The sequence below is a fragment of the Phocoena phocoena genome, chromosome 15 (genome assembly GCF_963924675.1).
Source record: "Phocoena phocoena chromosome 15, mPhoPho1.1, whole genome shotgun sequence".
NCBI lineage: Eukaryota > Metazoa > Chordata > Mammalia > Artiodactyla > Phocoenidae > Phocoena > Phocoena phocoena.
Window position 1 is genome coordinate 15,506,512 of NC_089233.1, and position 17,215 is coordinate 15,523,726.

Sequence of the window (17,215 nt, forward strand, 5' to 3'; positions counted from 1 at the left end):
GCGCCACACCCAGCTGCAGAAACTAGGCATGGGACTTGGAACTCTTAGACATTTAGAGTGGAAGCCTGGAGCTCAGGTGAGTCATGGAAACCCTGGGGTCAGGCTCCTCTGCCTCCTCTACCCGCTTCAGCCACAAGACCCCTGAGAAACAAGGTGAGCTGATACAGTGCCTGGTTCCATAACCTGAACTCATATAAGAGGCAATGCCTTTTTCTGGGCACAGGGCCTGGCCTGTTGAACCCTTTGCCTGGCAACCTCTTCACTGATTCTTCCCATAACTGGCCCCTCCTCACTTGCCACGCCACTCAAATATCGTCCCCTCTGAGACAGGCCCTTCCGAGTCCACTATATCCAAAGTAACAGGCTCAATTACTTTTTCATAGTGCCTCTTCTTCTTGGCCTCAGGAATGCCCATAGATCTCTCTCTCTCTCTCTCACACACACACACACACACACACACACACACACACACACAACCTGTGTCTCAGCCTGGCCTGGCTCAGACTCACTCCTTTGGGGTTAGGTACTCACAGCCAGATGTGGGTGTTACATCCTCCCGGCCCCACTCATTCTCATGGGAGAGTAGAAGGGCACTGCCAGCCTGGTGTGCTCACAGCACCTACGACAGTCTGATCTGAGCCTGCCTGGGCTGGGCCTGTCCCCAAGGGTGGTCAGGAGGTGGGAGGCGGCTTACCTGGAGGCCCTGGACCAGCCTTTTCAGGAACACACATGCACAGGGGAATCTCCAAGCTTTTTTTTTTTTTTTTTTTTTTTTTTAATTTCTTACAAAACCACATGTCCCAGCCAGACAGGACAGTGCAAGGCCCGCCCCCAGGCACTGTGGCTGGAGGAGGGAGGCCCCCATGGATGAGGGGCTGCCGACCCCAGAAGGACCGTCTGCCCCTCTGCACAAGGCCAGTGTGAGGAAAGGGTCTGGCTGGAGGCTCTGTCCTGCCCACCCCCAGCTGCTGGGAGAGAAGGTAGACCCGGGGTCCCTGGTGCTCCTAGTGCCTGCAAGGGAAGGAGTGCAGAAGAGGGTCTGAGGGGAGGAGGAAAGGCTGGGGTCAGGGATGGGGCAGGCCAGGGGGCAGGCCCACAGTATCTCACCGAGAATATGCAGCGCTATCAAACCAACGTGGAGACGCTAATGATGACCACCAGGACGAGGACAGTGACGGACAAACAGATGGCAATAAAGACTTTCTTCTGTGGGAGAGGAGTGGGGTCAGGGAAACTCAGGAGGGGAGGGAGGGCCACCCGGGGGGTGGGGTGGGGGGAGGCTGACCTTCCGCGCCTTCTTCTGGCTCTCCAGGGCCATCTTGACATGTTCCTGCCCACGTTCCACATAGTCTGCTGAGCTCAGAATGTTCTTCTCAATTCTGTTGATTGTCTCCCCCTGTTCGGAAGAGGGGGCGGTTCAGGCAGGTAGGAATGACTGGGGGTGGAGGGCCCAGCAGCTCCTCAGTCTGCCCAGCCCAACCACAAATGACTGAAGGACACTCTTGGCAGAGAACACTGCACTAACAAAGATGTGGAGGCAGGACCACATCTGACCAAAGACCGCTCTCCTGCCGGTGGCTTCGAGGCCCCCTTCCACCATGTGGTCCCTTCTGTCCTGCTCCCTCTCCCCATACAACCTCTACTCGCAGTGCTGGCTGGGAGCTGAGTGCCTTACATGGCTCCTATCTTTTCACACAGAGTGAACTTTTGTCCCCTCACAAGTCTGTCTGAAGTCGTGTTCTTTAGACCTGTCTCCCTGCTGCTGTGAAGCTCTCCTTATCCTGGTACTCCTACCGAGTGAAAGCTCTTCCCCATGACTCCCAGCTGCGAAAGAGCATTGGGTCAGCTCCTCCAGGACAGGGCTGGAAGCTCCCCTTATCCTGAGATAAGGGCCAGGGGAAGAATACCACCTCCCACTCCATCCTTGTACAGATTTTAGGAGGCAGGCCCTCTAGGGGGCAGCTGTGGAGCTCTCAGAAGTATGAGGGTAGATTCTGTTGGTGGAGGAGAAGCCAGGGTTGGGGCCATACCTGGGGTGGGCTCAAGTTTGAGGGATGGGGTACAATGTATAGAGGAGCGGCCATCCAAGTAGCTATTCAGGAGGACGCAATTTGGGGGCACAGCTAAGGATGGAAATAAAGGCCAGCCTGGGGGCTTGGCCCAGTCTGGAGGGGAACAAAAGCCCCGGGGAGAGAGGCTAAGGGTGGAGGTGGGCTGACAGGCACAACACAGTCTCACGTCTGGGGGCTGAATCAAGCCTGGCCAGCTGCCTGGGGTGCCCACCTGCATCTCCACTTCAGTAGCCAGAAAAGTGAAAATCTCATGAAGTTCACGGATACTGCGCTCAAGCTGCTGGATCTCACTGTGCCGGGCCGAGATCTCGTTTAGGGCCTGTCGAGTCACCTGTGTGTCCTTCAGTATCTGGAGAGTGGACAGGAGTGAAGGGACAAGTCACAGGGAAACCAGCAGCAGGTTCAGAGTTTCCTGTTCGGCTTTGGAGCGGCCCTCAGGCCTAGAACTGGGGCCAGGCCCCTGATGAGTGGTTCCACGCAGGCTAACTCGTGCCCTTCCGGGCCTCAGGATTCCCTCCATGAAAAAGGGCCAGGACTCAGAGAGGACGGGGGGCCCGGCAGAGGGAGGCTGGCTGCGGCCACTCACATTGGACACAAACACCTCGCTCTGCCCGCTGTCCAGCATCTGCTCCAGCTCCTCGTCAGACACCATTCCAGCATTTGCTGTGAAGGAAAAGGCCAGGCTCAGAGCTGGTCAGGTCACCTGACCCTGTGGGCCGGACGCCGCAACTCACTGATCTTCAGCTGCCTCCGAATCCGCTCCACGTTCTTCTCCCGGTATTCAGACTGCATTGAGTTGCACTTGTTGATGAGCTCCACAAATTGTTGGGACAGGACCCCGTGCTAAGGATGGAGAATAGAAGCTGGGTACTCCTGGGAGGATCCCTGCCTGGTCTGGGCTTCAGCATCCCCGTGGGACAGTGAGCAAAGAGCATGAGCTCATAGGTGCCTGCTGCCTTGACCACCTTGAAAGGCTCCCCCAGTCTCTCAAAGTAAAAGCCGAAGCCCTTACCAGGACCTGCAAGGCCCTATATGACCCGCCCCTTCCCCCGTTGCCCCTCTGACCTTACCTCCCAACACTGTTCCCTCACCCCTTCCCTCCAACCACAATGGGCTCTTTACTCCTCCCTGAGCAGAGCACACTTCCACCTCAGGCCTTTACACTTGCGCGCCTTCGGCCTGGAATGTTCAGGCCCCACAAAGGCCTTTAGTCTTTGTTACAATGTCACCTTCTAAGTGAAGTTTTCTCCACCTTATTGCAACCTGCTTTCTCCCGATGTTCTCATTCTCTCTCCTCCTGCTCTTTTCCCTTAATACTTCCTATGTTCTAAAATAATTTACTGATTTATTATGGTGATTGTCTCTCCGCACTGGAATGTAAGCTCTGTGAGGACAGGGATCTTTGGTTCACGGCCGTATCCCAAACAGCTGAAAAAGGGTCTGGCACACAGTAGACCCTCAACAAATATTTGTGGAATGCTTGTTGAACACCAGCCTCACTGCTTAGACTAGAAGTGTGCTGGGATGCCCGGGGGTCATAGCGATTGCCCAGATTTTTACAGGCCCACCTGGGCCGTCAGCCTCTCACACCAGTGACTACCACAAGCCCCCCCTCTCCCACGAAAAGCTCTCTCTCCTTGTTCATTTTGCTGATGTCTAAAATCTGCTCATTCCTTGGAGTTCCTTCCTCAAAGACACATCTGCTCTCTTGGCTTCAGCTGTACCCTTTCAAGATGCCCAAACTGTTCCATCTTCAATCTGGGGTCTTTGCTGAGCTCTGGGCCCACCTACTTCAACTCTGATCTCCAAGAACTCCAAACCATGCCTCACTGCGCATCCAAAGGAGGCTGCTCAGACCACCTCAAATCTCCTTACAAAGCTGTTGCTTCAGTGACCTTCCACCCCAGGGAAGTTTCTCTTCCTGACTTTTTGAATTCTGTCCCTGGGGCAGAGGATGTCCCTGTCACATAGGCAGGGAACCTCCCAGCCATTTGACTGCACCCTCTTCTTCCCTGGGCAGAGCCATTAGCTACCAAGTCCTACCTGAGTAATGTCTTTGTCATCTATTCAAGCTTAACTCCCCATCTTGGCTTCTAGAAAGTATCTCCTACAGCCGAGCCCAGATCATGTCTAGGGACTCAGCAACTTCTCACTGAATGGAGGAGAAGAGGGCAGTGATATAATGGACTGGAAGTCATGAGACCTGGGTTCTTGACCTTGGGTGAATCCTATTCCTCTCTGAGCCTCAGTTTCCCCATTTGGAAAATCATCTGGTTGGACTTGATGATCTCTAAGGGCCCTTCCTTCTCACATCTGCCATCTAATGATCTATAAAACACTAGCTGAAATTTCTTAGTTCTGGGAATAATGAACCCACCTGGGTTTTTCTCATTCTTGTGTTGACCGAGTTATAGTTCTCATCAGCTTCCTCCTTCTGGGGCTCTATGGCTGTGGAAAGACACAAGAGTATTGGTAGAGCAGGGGAGTTTGACCTGTGGCTTCTGAAATTCGGTTTGGGGACTAGGACCCCAGCCACCCAGCCATACAATAGAGAGGTGCTTATGACCATAGGATGTTTTTTTGGAAATAAAATTTATCATAAAATGACTAATTCTGAGTCTCTGACAGGCAAAAGTATATTTTTCTTTGCAATAAATACATCGGAGAATTCCCACAGGCATGCAGAGGCCTCCTAACAAAACCCCCAACTGCCTGCCCAAAGAATGCACACTGGTCAGCAAGAATTGTAGAAGTACAGCTGATCCTTGCACAACTGCATGGGTCCACTTATACTTGGATATTTAGAAAACAAATGCATGCTACAGAACTACATGATCCACGGTTAGTTGAATCCACCCATGCAGGACCTGGGATATGGAGGGTGGACCATACAGTTATATGCATATTATGACTTGGGGGGTGGGGTGGCAACGCTAACCTCTGCCTCGGTCAAGGGTCAAATGTAAACGGTTTCATTATAAATAAGGGAACCTAAGAGGCAGGCATATGCTGTGGAAAGAACTTTGGACTGGAAGCCAGGAGACGGAGATTCTAGACGTAGGCCTGCTGTGTGACCTGGATATATGTCACTGGCCTCTCTGGGCCACACACTCCCCAGATATACCAGGAGCTGGGCAGGATCAGAGGAAAGTATCTGTCTGAGGTCCTAGAAGCTCACCCTTCAGCTGCGCGCGGATGTCCCTCCCCAGCTGTTTGATCTCGTCGCGCAGGTTCTGCAGGTCCTGCTTCATGCCTGAACAAGAGAAAGCCATGATGCCCAAACAGCAGCCCCTACCTCAACAAATCTCCCTGCCCACCACCTGCGTGGAACTACAATCCCCACAATCCCTCAGGCTGAGCATGCGTTCTACACCCAGGATTTGACTCACTCTCCTCGGGAAGGGGCGTGGCCAGAATGGTGACCTGCTGCTTCTCCAACTCTCGGACTTTATTCTCCAGCTTGACAATAGTTTGCCGAATTGTCCGAACCTGGGGAGGATGACCGAGAGGGCTATAGGAGATATGGGGGTACTCCAGGCCGCTATGCTCCTCGGGTCCTCCAGCCCCCTCGTGAATCCAGGCCGAGACCTCAGCCTCTTACCTTCTGGAAGAATTCATCGTCCGGGCTCCCCAGCCGTGCAGTGCCCGGGTGTACCACCAGCGCGACTCTCTCCTTGTCTTCATCGTCCGAGCTGTCATCCCCCTGCCAGGGCCGGGGTCACTGGCATCACTTCCTTAATATTGCTCTCGCCCAGCAGGACTCACAGACTTCCGGGTCTTTCCTTCCTAGCCCACAGCCACCCCTCCCTGCCCCGAAGACCAGGAGTCCTGCATTCCAGCCAGACCCCACCCCGTCCGCCTGTCCCCAACCCTGCTGCGCCGACTTCTCACCTGCCTCAGCTCGTGGGTCCTGTCCCGCATGGCGGCCCGAGCTCCCTCTCCCCGGCGCCGGAGCCCGGCGGGCCTCAAGATTCTAAGTTTGGAACTCCCGTATCCCACTCACACTCTGACACTCCCCTCCGTCCTCACCCTGCGGACCCCAAAACTGCCCCCTCCACGAGCCGCCAGAGGCTCTTTCCCTGGCACCATCCACAGTCAAGGGGAAGGAGCCGACCTCGGGGACCCCCAAGTTTCCACAGGTTGGAATTCCCTTTTCTTCCCCCCCTCCCGCTCCAGTAGCCTCGGCCCCGCCCCCTCTGGGATGACTGGAGCATGCGCACGGGAGCTCGTCCCTTCCCCACCCGAGGGAAAGGCGGAGGTCGGAAGCAGCAGGGCTCCGAACGGAAGCAAAATTGCCAGGACGTGAGAACCCGCCCACTTCGCCGGAACTATCGCATCTTCAAACGGAAATCTACTTGCCAAAAGGGGTGAGAATGCGTCATTGGTATGTAATCTGAGAGGCCCCTCATCTCACATCACCCCACGGTGCACCCCTCCTCGCGTCACGTGACCGGCCCGGTCCCAGCCTCTCGGACCACAGAACGTGACGCTTGGACTGTCACATGTCTCGGCTCTGTCAACTCCGTCTCTGGAGCACCTATCTCCCCACGACGTCCTCAGCACCCCGGTGCCGGACTTACCTCCCTTCAGCCCCCACGCGGCGGGGAGGGGGCGCTGACTATCCCCAGGGGCAGTGGGTGGTAGGACCCTGGCTGAATTCGGCTTTATTTCTTTTGGGTCCGGGCGTGTTGGGCAGACGACTTAGAATTTGGAGCTGGCAACATGATGAGACCTTGAAATTCAGAAAAGAAAAAGATCCAGCATCAGAGAGTTGCAGGGTTTTGTAGGCAGAGCATCTGGGGGTGGGAAGTGACCTCACCCGAGGCAGAAATCTCTTCTCCCGCATACTCCTGGCACAGCTTCTGACAGGTGGGCGGCTGGCGCCCGGCTTGAACGCTGCAGTCCCGCTGCACTCACCACCTTCTGAGCAGCGTCACCATTTCAGGGCAGCTCAGGCTGAGAAAAGAGTCTATTATATTGAGCAGCATGTCACTTAGACCGCCCCCCCCCCCCAGACCCCCACCTTGCACCGGAGTCTACCCTCTGGAGCCCACAAAAAAATTCCACATTATAGTGGCATGTGAGCTCTTGAGGTGAGGGCATGACTGTAGGGTTCTCACCAGAATTCCAGCGCCTAGTTCAATACCCAGCACATAGTGGACCCTCAGTAGATATTTGTGTTTTTTGGGATTTTGTTTTGTTTTTTCTTTGCGGTACACGGGCCTCTCACTGTTGTGGCCTCTTCCGTTGCGGAGCACAGGCTCCGGACGCGCAGGCCCAGCGGCCATGGTTCATGGGCCAAGCCTCTCCGCGGCATGTGGGATATTCCCGGGCCGGGGCACGAACCCGTGTCCCCTGCATCGGCAGGCGGAATCTCAACCACTGCGCCACCAGGGAAGCCCAGTAGATATTTGTGGACAGAATCTTAGCCTTTCATATAACTGAAGATGAAGCTTATGGTTCCCTAGTCTTCTCTTTTAGGCTTCAGGCTGTCACGGTGACACTTCCCTAACCCTAGCCCTGTAGACATTCATTCATTCAGTGGATAGTTATTGGAAATTTACTATGGGCCAGACACTGTTCTAGGGCTGGAGATACATGAGGGTGTAACAGACAAGAATGCCTTGCACTTTTGGAACCTACATTCCCATGGAGTGGTGTGTGAAGGAGCTGGGGAGCAGAGGCCATCTAGAGGGAATAGCCCTGGGAATGGAGCTTTCCAGAGCAGAGCCCATATCTCTGTTTCATGGTCCTTTTTGACTCCTCCACCTCTGAGCAGCCTTGAAGGGTGCATTAACTATATTGGGCCTCGAATGTGTGGGTGTTGGGGGGGTATTTTCCTTTCAGTCTGTGGGAAGGTCAAACCCTACTTGATTTTTTTAAAATTGTATTTTGGCTGTGCGGGCTCTTCGTTGTGGTGCACAGGCTTCTTTAGTTGTGGCGCTTGGGCTCTAGAGCGCGTGGGGTCAGTAGTTGCAGCGTGCAGGCTTCTCTCTACTTGCAGCACACAGGCTTAGTTGCCCCGCAGCATGTGGGATCTTAGTTCCCCCACAGCATGTGGGATCTTAGTTCCCCCACCAGGGATTGAACTTGCGTCCCCTGCATCGGAAGGCGGATCCTTAACTGCTGGACCACCAGGGAAGTCCCAAACCCTACTTGATCTTGATGCTTGGCAGCTTGTCCTGTCCCCTCCATCTGCGGGTCCATCTACCAACAGTGGAACCAGATGATCTGGGTTGGAATCCCAGCTCATTCACTTGCTGTATAACTCTGTAAGGCAAGTTACTTAACCTCTCTATGTTAACTCAGTTTCCTCATTTGAAAAATGGGAACCGTAACAGTACCAATCTCATAGGGTTGCCATAAGGATTCAATGAAATGATATATGTGTAAAGAGAAAGAACAGTATCTGGTATTAGGTGCTAGCTAAGTGTTTGCTGCTATTATATGAGGGTGATGATCACGATTGTCACTCTGATGATGTCAGCAGCCCCAGTGTCTCCGCCAGGGTTTCCATGCTGCTGCTCGTCTTCTTTCCCCTTTCCATCTCCTGAGCCCCACTGTGCGCCAGATCATAGGCTAGCTGTCTTGCCAACTCCTGCCCATCTCTCCTGTCTCCACTTGGATCTGACACACCATATATTTTGCTAATTTATTTTATATATTGTCTGCCTCCACCCCTCCTCTCCACTACTAAAATGTAAGCTCCATGAGGACAGGGATTTTCACCTGCATTATTCACCGCCGTGTCCCCAGTGCCTACAACAGTGCCTGGCACATAGCTAGTCAATAAGTATTCATGAAGGAATGAAATTATTTCTTTTTAATTTAATAGTTACCTAGCATTCACTATGTGCCAGGTACCAGTACTAGTACTTTATAAATATTTGCTCATTTCATTCTCATATCAATTCTATGAGAAAGTACTATTATTGTCCTCATTTTACAGAGGAGGAAACTGAGGCACAGGGATGTTAAGTAATTTGCCCAAAGTTACACACTAGTAAATGCAAGGGCCAGGATTTGGAACCAGAAAGGAAGCTCCAGACTCTATGCTCTTTTTTAAAAAAATTATTTTATTACTTTATTTATTTATTTTTGGCTGCTTTGGGTCTTCATTGCTGCGCGGGCTTCTCAGTGCAGTGGCTTCTCTTGTTGCGGAGCATGGGCTCTAGGCATGCGGGCTTCAGTAGTTGCGACACGCAGGCTCAGTAGTTGTGGTGCATGGGCTTAGTTGCTCCGCGGCATGTGGGATCTTCCCAGACCAGGGCTCGAACCCGTGTCCCCTGCATTGACAGGCAGATTCTTAACCACTGCGCCACCAGGGAAGCCCCAGACTCTATGCTCTTAGCCAGTTCACTAGGATCCAAGGAAAATGCCAGCCAGGGATGGCTCCCTGTGTTCCACCCACCTTTGGGGAGTTGTTGCTACCTACTCATGCTCTGCTTTGGATCATCTGTGGGGGGAGGAGGGGGCCGACTGCAAGACTGAGCCTTTTTCCTTCCTCCATCACAGGGTCTCTCTTCCACACCTGTTGGGTTGGGGCGGACTGTCGGGGAGGTTGTTGGTCCTCCTCCCATTCCCTGTTTGCCGTCTCCCCAGGAACTAAAGATGTCCATGCGTGTATTACATAAAGGGCTTCTCTTCACCCTACAGATGTCTCTGAGGCCGGTTTTGTGCCCAAGCCCCAGGGGCTACAGAGATGAAGCCCACACAGCTCTCTCCTCATGATATGTCTTGAGCCTGACCTTGGTCACTCCCTAGAGCGCCATCTGAGAACCTCCCTTCTTTAAACTCTACACACATTCTCGTGGCTTTAACTGACATCGTATTTGGCTCCCAAGCCCACGTCTTCAGCCCCCAATTTTCTCATAAGCTCTAGACCCCTGAATCCACTTGCCTCCTGGACATCCCCTCCTCCCCTCTTGGAGGTCCCATGAATGTCTTAAACTCACCATGTCCCAAACACCATGCATCATCTCCCCCTGAGAATGTCCTAAACCAGCTTCTGTTCCTCCTGTTTCCTCTCCATGTGGATGACACGGCGTCACCCATGCCATAACCTTGGCCTTGAACTTCATTCTAAAGGTGATGCTTCACACAACTTGTCAGGATAACCTCCATAAAAATACTAGAAGAGGGCTTCTCTGGTGGTGCAGTGGTTAAAGAATCCGCCTGCCAATGCAGGGGACACAGGTTCGAGCCCTGGTCCGGGAAGATCCCACATGCTGCGGAGCAACTAAGCCCGTGCGCCACAGCTACTGAGCCTGCACTCTAGAGCCCACGAGCCGCAACTACTGAGCCCACGTGCCACAACTACTGAAGCCCGTGCTCCACAGCAAGAGAAGCCACCACAATGAGAAGCCTGCGCACCGCAGTGAAGAGTATCCCCCGCTTGCCGCAACTAGAGAAAACCCGCACACAGCAACAAAGACCCAACACAGCCAAAATTTTAAAAATTATAAAATAAAATAGTAGAAGAAAATATGGGCAAAATTCTTTATAATTCTTAGCGTGAGGAAGGCCTTTCCAATTACAACTCAAAATTCAGAAACTAAGTATTTTATAATAACCTATAAGGGAAAAAAATCTGAAAAAAAAGATATATATATATATGTATAACTGAATCGCTTTGCTGTTCATCTGAAACTAACACAACTTTGTAAATCAACCAAACTTCAGTAAAAAAAATAAAAACACATTACCAATGGATATGAAAAATTCAGAAACTATAAAATAAAAGATTAATATATTGTCTACGTGAAAAAATTCTGCATGGCAAAAAAAGTCAAAGCAAAATCAAAGGACAATAAACTGGGAAAAAGTATTTGCAATCCTTATCATATACAAAGGGCTAATCGCCCTACTATTTAAAGAGCTCCCATATATCGATAAGAAAGACCAACAGTTCAATAAAAAAAATGGGCAAAGAACATGACAGATCACAAAAAGACAATAAAGACAAACAAATATGCAGATGTTCATCTTTGTGCATAATAAAAGGTGAAAATTAAGATAATACTGAGATATTCTTTTTTAATTTATTGCACTAGCAAAATTCATATGTTTTTTTTCTTCTTTTTTTTTTTTTTTGGCCACACTGCGCAGCTTGTGGGATCCCGGTTCCCAGACCAGTGATAGAACCTGTGCCCCCTGCAGTGGAAGTGCAGAGTCTTAACCACTGGACCGCCAGGGAAGTCCAGCAAAATCCATATGTTTGACAACATAGTCTTTTGGCAAAACTGTGGGGAAACAGGGACTTTCACTCATTGGTGGGGCTGCAAAATGATACAACCCAGGCCATAGTTATCAAGATTCTGAATGTATATATTGTTTCTGAATTCTGAATGCATATATTGTGTCTCCAGAGTCTAAGAATGGCTGGGTGGTTTTTCTGCCCATCTTACCTTAGATTACTCAGCAGCGGTCAGCTTGCCCCTTGGCTGGAGTTGGATGGCCCACGATGACCTCTCTCACACTTACATGTCTGGGACCTAAGCTCTGATGGTCCAGTTGACCAGGATGGCTGAGCCACTCTCTCTCTATGGTATTTCATCCTGGGTTTCTTCATAGCATAGTGGCCTCAGAGTTCCAAGAGGGTGAGAGTAGAAGCTGCAAGGTCTCTTGAGGCCCTCTGGCACAACCTTACTTGCACCATATTCTATTAGTTAGAGCAAGTCACAAGTCCATGCAGGCTGCAGAGGGTGAAGAAATGGAATTTTAATTCACCAGATCTGCACATGTGTGAAATGACACATACATCAATGTTATTCATTGGATATTGTTTGCAGTACATCCGAAACTTGTCCATTAGCGGGTATGCAGCCATCAAAAAGAATGAAGATATTCATTATGTATAAATATGAAAACATTTCAAAATATATTGTTAGTTAAATGTTAGAATGAGTGTATCATGCTATCGTTGTATAAGAAAGAAAGTGTGCGTGTGAGTGTGTGTGTGTGCGCAGGCATATGTACGTGTTTCTCCTGGAACCTCATAAAGAAATCCTGGAAAGTTGTGCATAAACAAATAGAAGTGGTTCCTGTGGGTGGTTTGTGAGACTAAGGTAGTGAGTACAGTTGTTAGAGTAAGAATTTTCACTGGAAACCTTTTGTATAATTTAGATTTTTGGACCATGTGAAAGTATTATTTTTTATTTTTATTTTTTGCGGTACGCGGGCCTCTCACCGCTGTGGCCTCTCCCGTTGCGGAACACAGGCTCTGGACGCACAGGCTCAGCGGCCATGGCTCACGGGCCCAGCCGCTCCGCGGCATGTGGGATCTTCCCAGACTGGGGCACGAACCCGTGTCCCCTGCATCGGCAGGCGGACTCTCAACCACTGCACCACGAGGGAAGCCCTTATTTATTTTTATTTATTTGTTTTATTTATTTATTTTTGGCTGCGTTGGGTCTTTGTTGCTGCACGCGGGCTTTCTCTAGTTGCAGTGAGTGGGGGCTACTCTTCGTTGCAGTGCTTCTCACTGCAGTGGCTTCTCGTTGCAGAGCACGTGCTCTTGGCGCACGGGCTTCAGTAGTTGTGGCGCACGGGCTCAGTAGTTGTGGCTTGTAGGCTCTAGAGCGCAGGCTCAGTAGTTGTGGCGCATGGGGTTAGTTGCTCCACGGCATGTGGGATCTTCCCAGACCAGGGCTCGAACCTGTGTCCCCTGCATTGGCAGGCGGATTCTTAACCGCTGAGACACCAGGGAAACCCAGTATTATTTATTTTAAATAATTATATCAAAGAAAGAATGGTAAAGGCATACCTTTGAATAATTTTAAGCAAAGGAATATGTCTTAGCTTGGGCTGCTCTAGCAAAAAGCCATGTACTTGGTGGCTTAAACAACAGACATTTATTTCTCACAGTTCTGGAAGCTGGAAAGTCCAAGGTCAGGGTGCCAACAGAGGGAGTTCCCTGGCGGTCCAGTGGTTAGGACTCTGCGCTCTCACTGCCCAGGGCCAGGGTTTGATCCCTGGTTGGGGAACTGAGATCCCACAAGCAGCATGGTGCGGGCAAAAAAAAAAATGCCAACAGATTTAGTTCTTGGTAAGGGCTCTCTTCCTAGCTTGTACTCACTGTGTCTTCACATGGCAGAAAGAGAAAGTTCTGCTGTCTCTTCCTTTTCTTATAAGGGCACTAATCCCATCAGGGGCTCCACCCTCATGACCTGATCTAAACCTGATTACCTCCCAAAGGCCTCATCTTCTGCTACCGTTACATTGGGAATTAGGGCTTCAAAATACGAATTTCGGGGGGACACAGACAGCCAGCCCCTGATAGAACACCATGATCAAACTTTCATTTTACAGAGATACCCTCTGGTGGCCACGTGCAAGGCCACCACAGATGACTGTGCCAGTGTGCACTACACAAGGCATCACACAAAAGGGCCACCAAGTACATGTAGACACCATGTATTTGAACATTTATTACAACAGTTATCTGACAGATGGAGGTAGAGTGTCCTGGGAAAGGATACCTTTCTCTATTTGCACAAGGGTGCAGTAAGTATTGACTATAGTGAAGGTTGATTGGGAGATCAGTTAGGAATCAGGCCAAGAATAATGAGGCCTGAAGTTAGGGATGCAACATTCACTAAAGAGACAGATCTATCAGACACAGTTGCAGATTGGAAGGGATGGTGAGGGAGGAGGAGGGTCCTAGAGCACTCCTCAGTCTCTGGCCCTTGCTGTATGTGGAGGCAAGTTTGCGGGAATAAGAGAAATACCTTAAAATAAATTGCCATTATAAATCATAGCAACAAACTATTAGGAAATGTAAAAACACCATTTACAGAAATATGTGATGCCTGGGACTTCCCTGGTGGTCCATGGCTAAGACTCCACGCTCCCAATGTAGGGAACCCAAGTTCAATCCCTGGTCAGGGAACTAGATCCCACGCACCACAACTAAAAAGATCCCGCATGCCACGAAGAAAATCCTGCATGCGGCAATGAAAATCCCACATGCCACAATGAAGACCCAGCACAGCCAAATAAATAAATATTAAAAAAAAGAAATATATGGTGCCTAAATAAATCTTTTAAGAATATGTCAATGGCCTTTATGAGAGAACATTTTTAAATTTTATTGAAAGACTTTAAAGAAGTCCTAAACTAATGGCTAGATATACCACGTACATGGATAGGAAGACTCAATATTATAACGCCATCAGTTCTCCCAAAACCCATCTACAAAGTCAGTGCCATGATCTAGTCTCTGCTGCATGATGTTGACTCTGGTTTTGATGGAGAGAAGGGCTAGAATGAGCCCACTGGGAGGCAGATACCAGTCGATCAGGAGAACGTTTCACTAGTCCAGGATTTCTGCCTGGTTTGAATCCTAGCTCCTGTCTCGAGTAAGTTACTTAAACTCTTTTACTTCAGTTTCCTTATCTGTAAATGGAGATAATAATAACAGTAATCCCAGATGGTTTTTGTGAAGATTAAATGAATTAACACTTAAACAGGGACTTAGAAGTTAGGTAAGTGGCTCCATGGGGACAGGTTGTTGTTTGTTTTGCCCTCTTCTGTGTCTGTAGCCACAGAGCATAGTCCTGGCACAAAGAGCAGGGCCTCAATAAATACTGGTTAATGGATAAATAGGTCAAATGGGTATTCCTTCTTTTGTTCCTGAGCAAGCAGGTGTGATAGGTCCTGCGCCAGGTACCATGGAGAGGCAGAGATTAATCAGATGGGGTCCTTGAATATGAGGCACTCGGAGTCCAATGGGTTGTTAAGCTGCATTTAAATTTTGCCACCTGAAGCACTGAGTCTTCCGTGAAGGATAGATGCTCTGGGAAGTAACCCAAGCCCACTACAAAAATAAACCTTTGTTGTGTTAAATCACTGAGATTTGGGAGGTACTTGTTATGTAGCATAACCTAGCCTTAGCCTTGCCTGTCTGATATACTGTGGTTCCCAAACTTGACTGAAAATAAGAATTGCCAGAGGTAATTGCTAAAAACCCAGATCTACTGACTCAGAATTTCCAAGGAAGAGAACAGTCTTGCCCTCCAGCTTCGGGAGGGTCAAGAAAGACTCCTGCAGCTCACCTTGAAAGGCAGAGTAGGAGTTGGACTTGGAGATGGAAGAGGGAAAGGTATTCCAAGGGTCAGGAACAACATGAAGAAAGGCATGGAGGTGGGGAGACGCAGGGACTACCTTGGGACCAGAATCAGGTACATGGGGAATGGTGGTACGTGCTAAAGTGGGAAGTCAGGTGAGAAAGTCTGAGCTTTATCTCATCAGCAACGGGAAACTGGAGAGGTTTTCTGAGCAGGGGCTGGCCTGGTGATATTGATGCTCTAGAAAGGCCACTCAGTCAGGGAGACTGCATAGGAGGCTGGTGTGTGGTCCAGGCAACCCACCTCACATTGTTATTGAGTGGACTTTAAGTGAGCATGGATGTATTGAGCTCAAAATCACTGACCCGTGAGACGGATTACCATTGTCATCACATCGTGTGTGCTTATATGTGTCCTTAGAGCCGCAGCCAGATTTGAATTGTGCATCTTTCACACATTCACTCATTTAATGAATATTTACTTTTTTGTTCTGTTTTTTTTATTTAACTAATATTTATCGAGCACCTACTATGTGCCAGGTGCCATAGTGCCACTGGAGAACCAGCAATGGACAAAACAAGCAAAAACCCCTGCCTTGAAGACCTGAATAAACACTTCTCCAAACGGGATATACAGATTGCCAACAGGCACATAAAAACGATGTTCAACATCACTATCATCAGGGAAACGCAAATCAAAACCATCATGAGATATCACCTCACACCTGTCAGAATGGCTATCATCAAAAAGAACACCGATAGCAAATATTGGCGAGGATGTGGAGAAAAGGGAACCCTTGTACACTGTTGGTGAGAATGTAAATTGCTGCAGCCACTACAGAAAAGGGTATGGAGGTTTCTCAAAAAACTAAAAATAGAACTACCATATGACCCATCAATTCCACTGCTTGGTATATTTCCAAACAACAACAACAACAATTAAAAAAACTAATTCAAAAAGATAATTGCACCCCAATGTTCACAGCAGCATTGTTTACAATTACCAAGATATGGAAGCAACCTAAGTGTCCATCAACAAATGAGTGGATAAAGAATATGTGGTACACACACACACACACACACACACACACACACACACACACACACCAGAATACTACTCAGCCATAAAAAATAATGAAATTTTGTCATTTGCAACAATATGGATGGACTTGGAGGGTATTATGCTAAGTGAAATAAGTCGGGCAGAGGAAGACAAATACTGTATATATCACTTATATGTAGAATCTGGAAAATACAACAAACTAGTGAATATAACAAAAAAGAAGCAGACTCACAGTTATAGAGAACAAACTAGTGGTTACCAGTGGGGAGAGGGAGGGGGAGGGACAATATAGGGATAGGGGATGAAGAGGTACAAACTATTATGTATAAAATGACTAAGCTATGAGGATATATTGTACAACATAGGGAATATGGCCAATATTATATAATGACTACAAATGGAGTATAATCTTTAAAAATTGTGAATCTCTACAGTGTACACCCGTAACTTATACTGTACATCAATTATATTTCAATTTTTAGAAAATCCCTGCTTTCATGGAACTTATTTTCTTTGTCTTTTTTTTTTTTTGCGGTACGCGGGCCTCTCACTGTTGTAGCCTCTCCCGTTGTGGAGGGAGGCCTCTCCCAGGCTCTGGATGCACAGGCTCAGCGGCCATGGATCACGGGCCCAGCCACTCCGCGGCATGTAGGATCTTCCCGGACCGGGGCACGAACCCATGTCCCCTGCATCGGCAGGCGGACTCTCAACCACTGCGCCACCAGGGAAGCCCCCTTCTTTGTCTTTATGCTGGGATAAAGGTGTGAGGGAATATGCCATTCAGTCATTCATCTCTTCATTCAGATTTTTAATGAATGTCTACTTTGTGCCTCACCTCATGTTAGCTGCTGGGGAGAAGCAGAAATGAGTCAGCCCCATGGGACTCCCATGGGAGTCCAGTGGTTAGGACTCCGTGCCTCCACTGCAGGGGGCACGGGTTCCATCCCTGGTGGGGGAAGTAAGATCCTACAAGTTGTGGGGTGGCCAAAAAAAAAAAAGAAATGAGTCTAGTGT

At 49.3% G+C, this 17,215-nt stretch overlaps 1 protein-coding gene across 1 annotated transcript; it reads right to left on the bottom strand.

Annotated features, from left to right (window-relative positions):
- Positions 1 to 759: 759 nt before the first annotated feature.
- STX4 (syntaxin 4) lies at positions 760 to 6,290 on the bottom strand. Its single transcript, XM_065892372.1, has 11 exons — positions 5,964 to 6,290; positions 5,674 to 5,775; positions 5,462 to 5,561; positions 5,251 to 5,325; positions 4,450 to 4,520; positions 2,807 to 2,915; positions 2,659 to 2,735; positions 2,284 to 2,421; positions 1,286 to 1,396; positions 1,108 to 1,206; positions 760 to 1,011 (listed from the first exon to the last, which is right to left on the bottom strand). Exons 1-10 carry the CDS (start codon positions 5,991 to 5,993, stop codon positions 1,126 to 1,128), a joined length of 894 nt encoding a protein of 297 aa, XP_065748444.1. The 5' UTR covers positions 5,994 to 6,290; the 3' UTR covers positions 760 to 1,011; positions 1,108 to 1,125.
- Between the last annotated feature and the right edge of the window lie 10,925 nt (positions 6,291 to 17,215).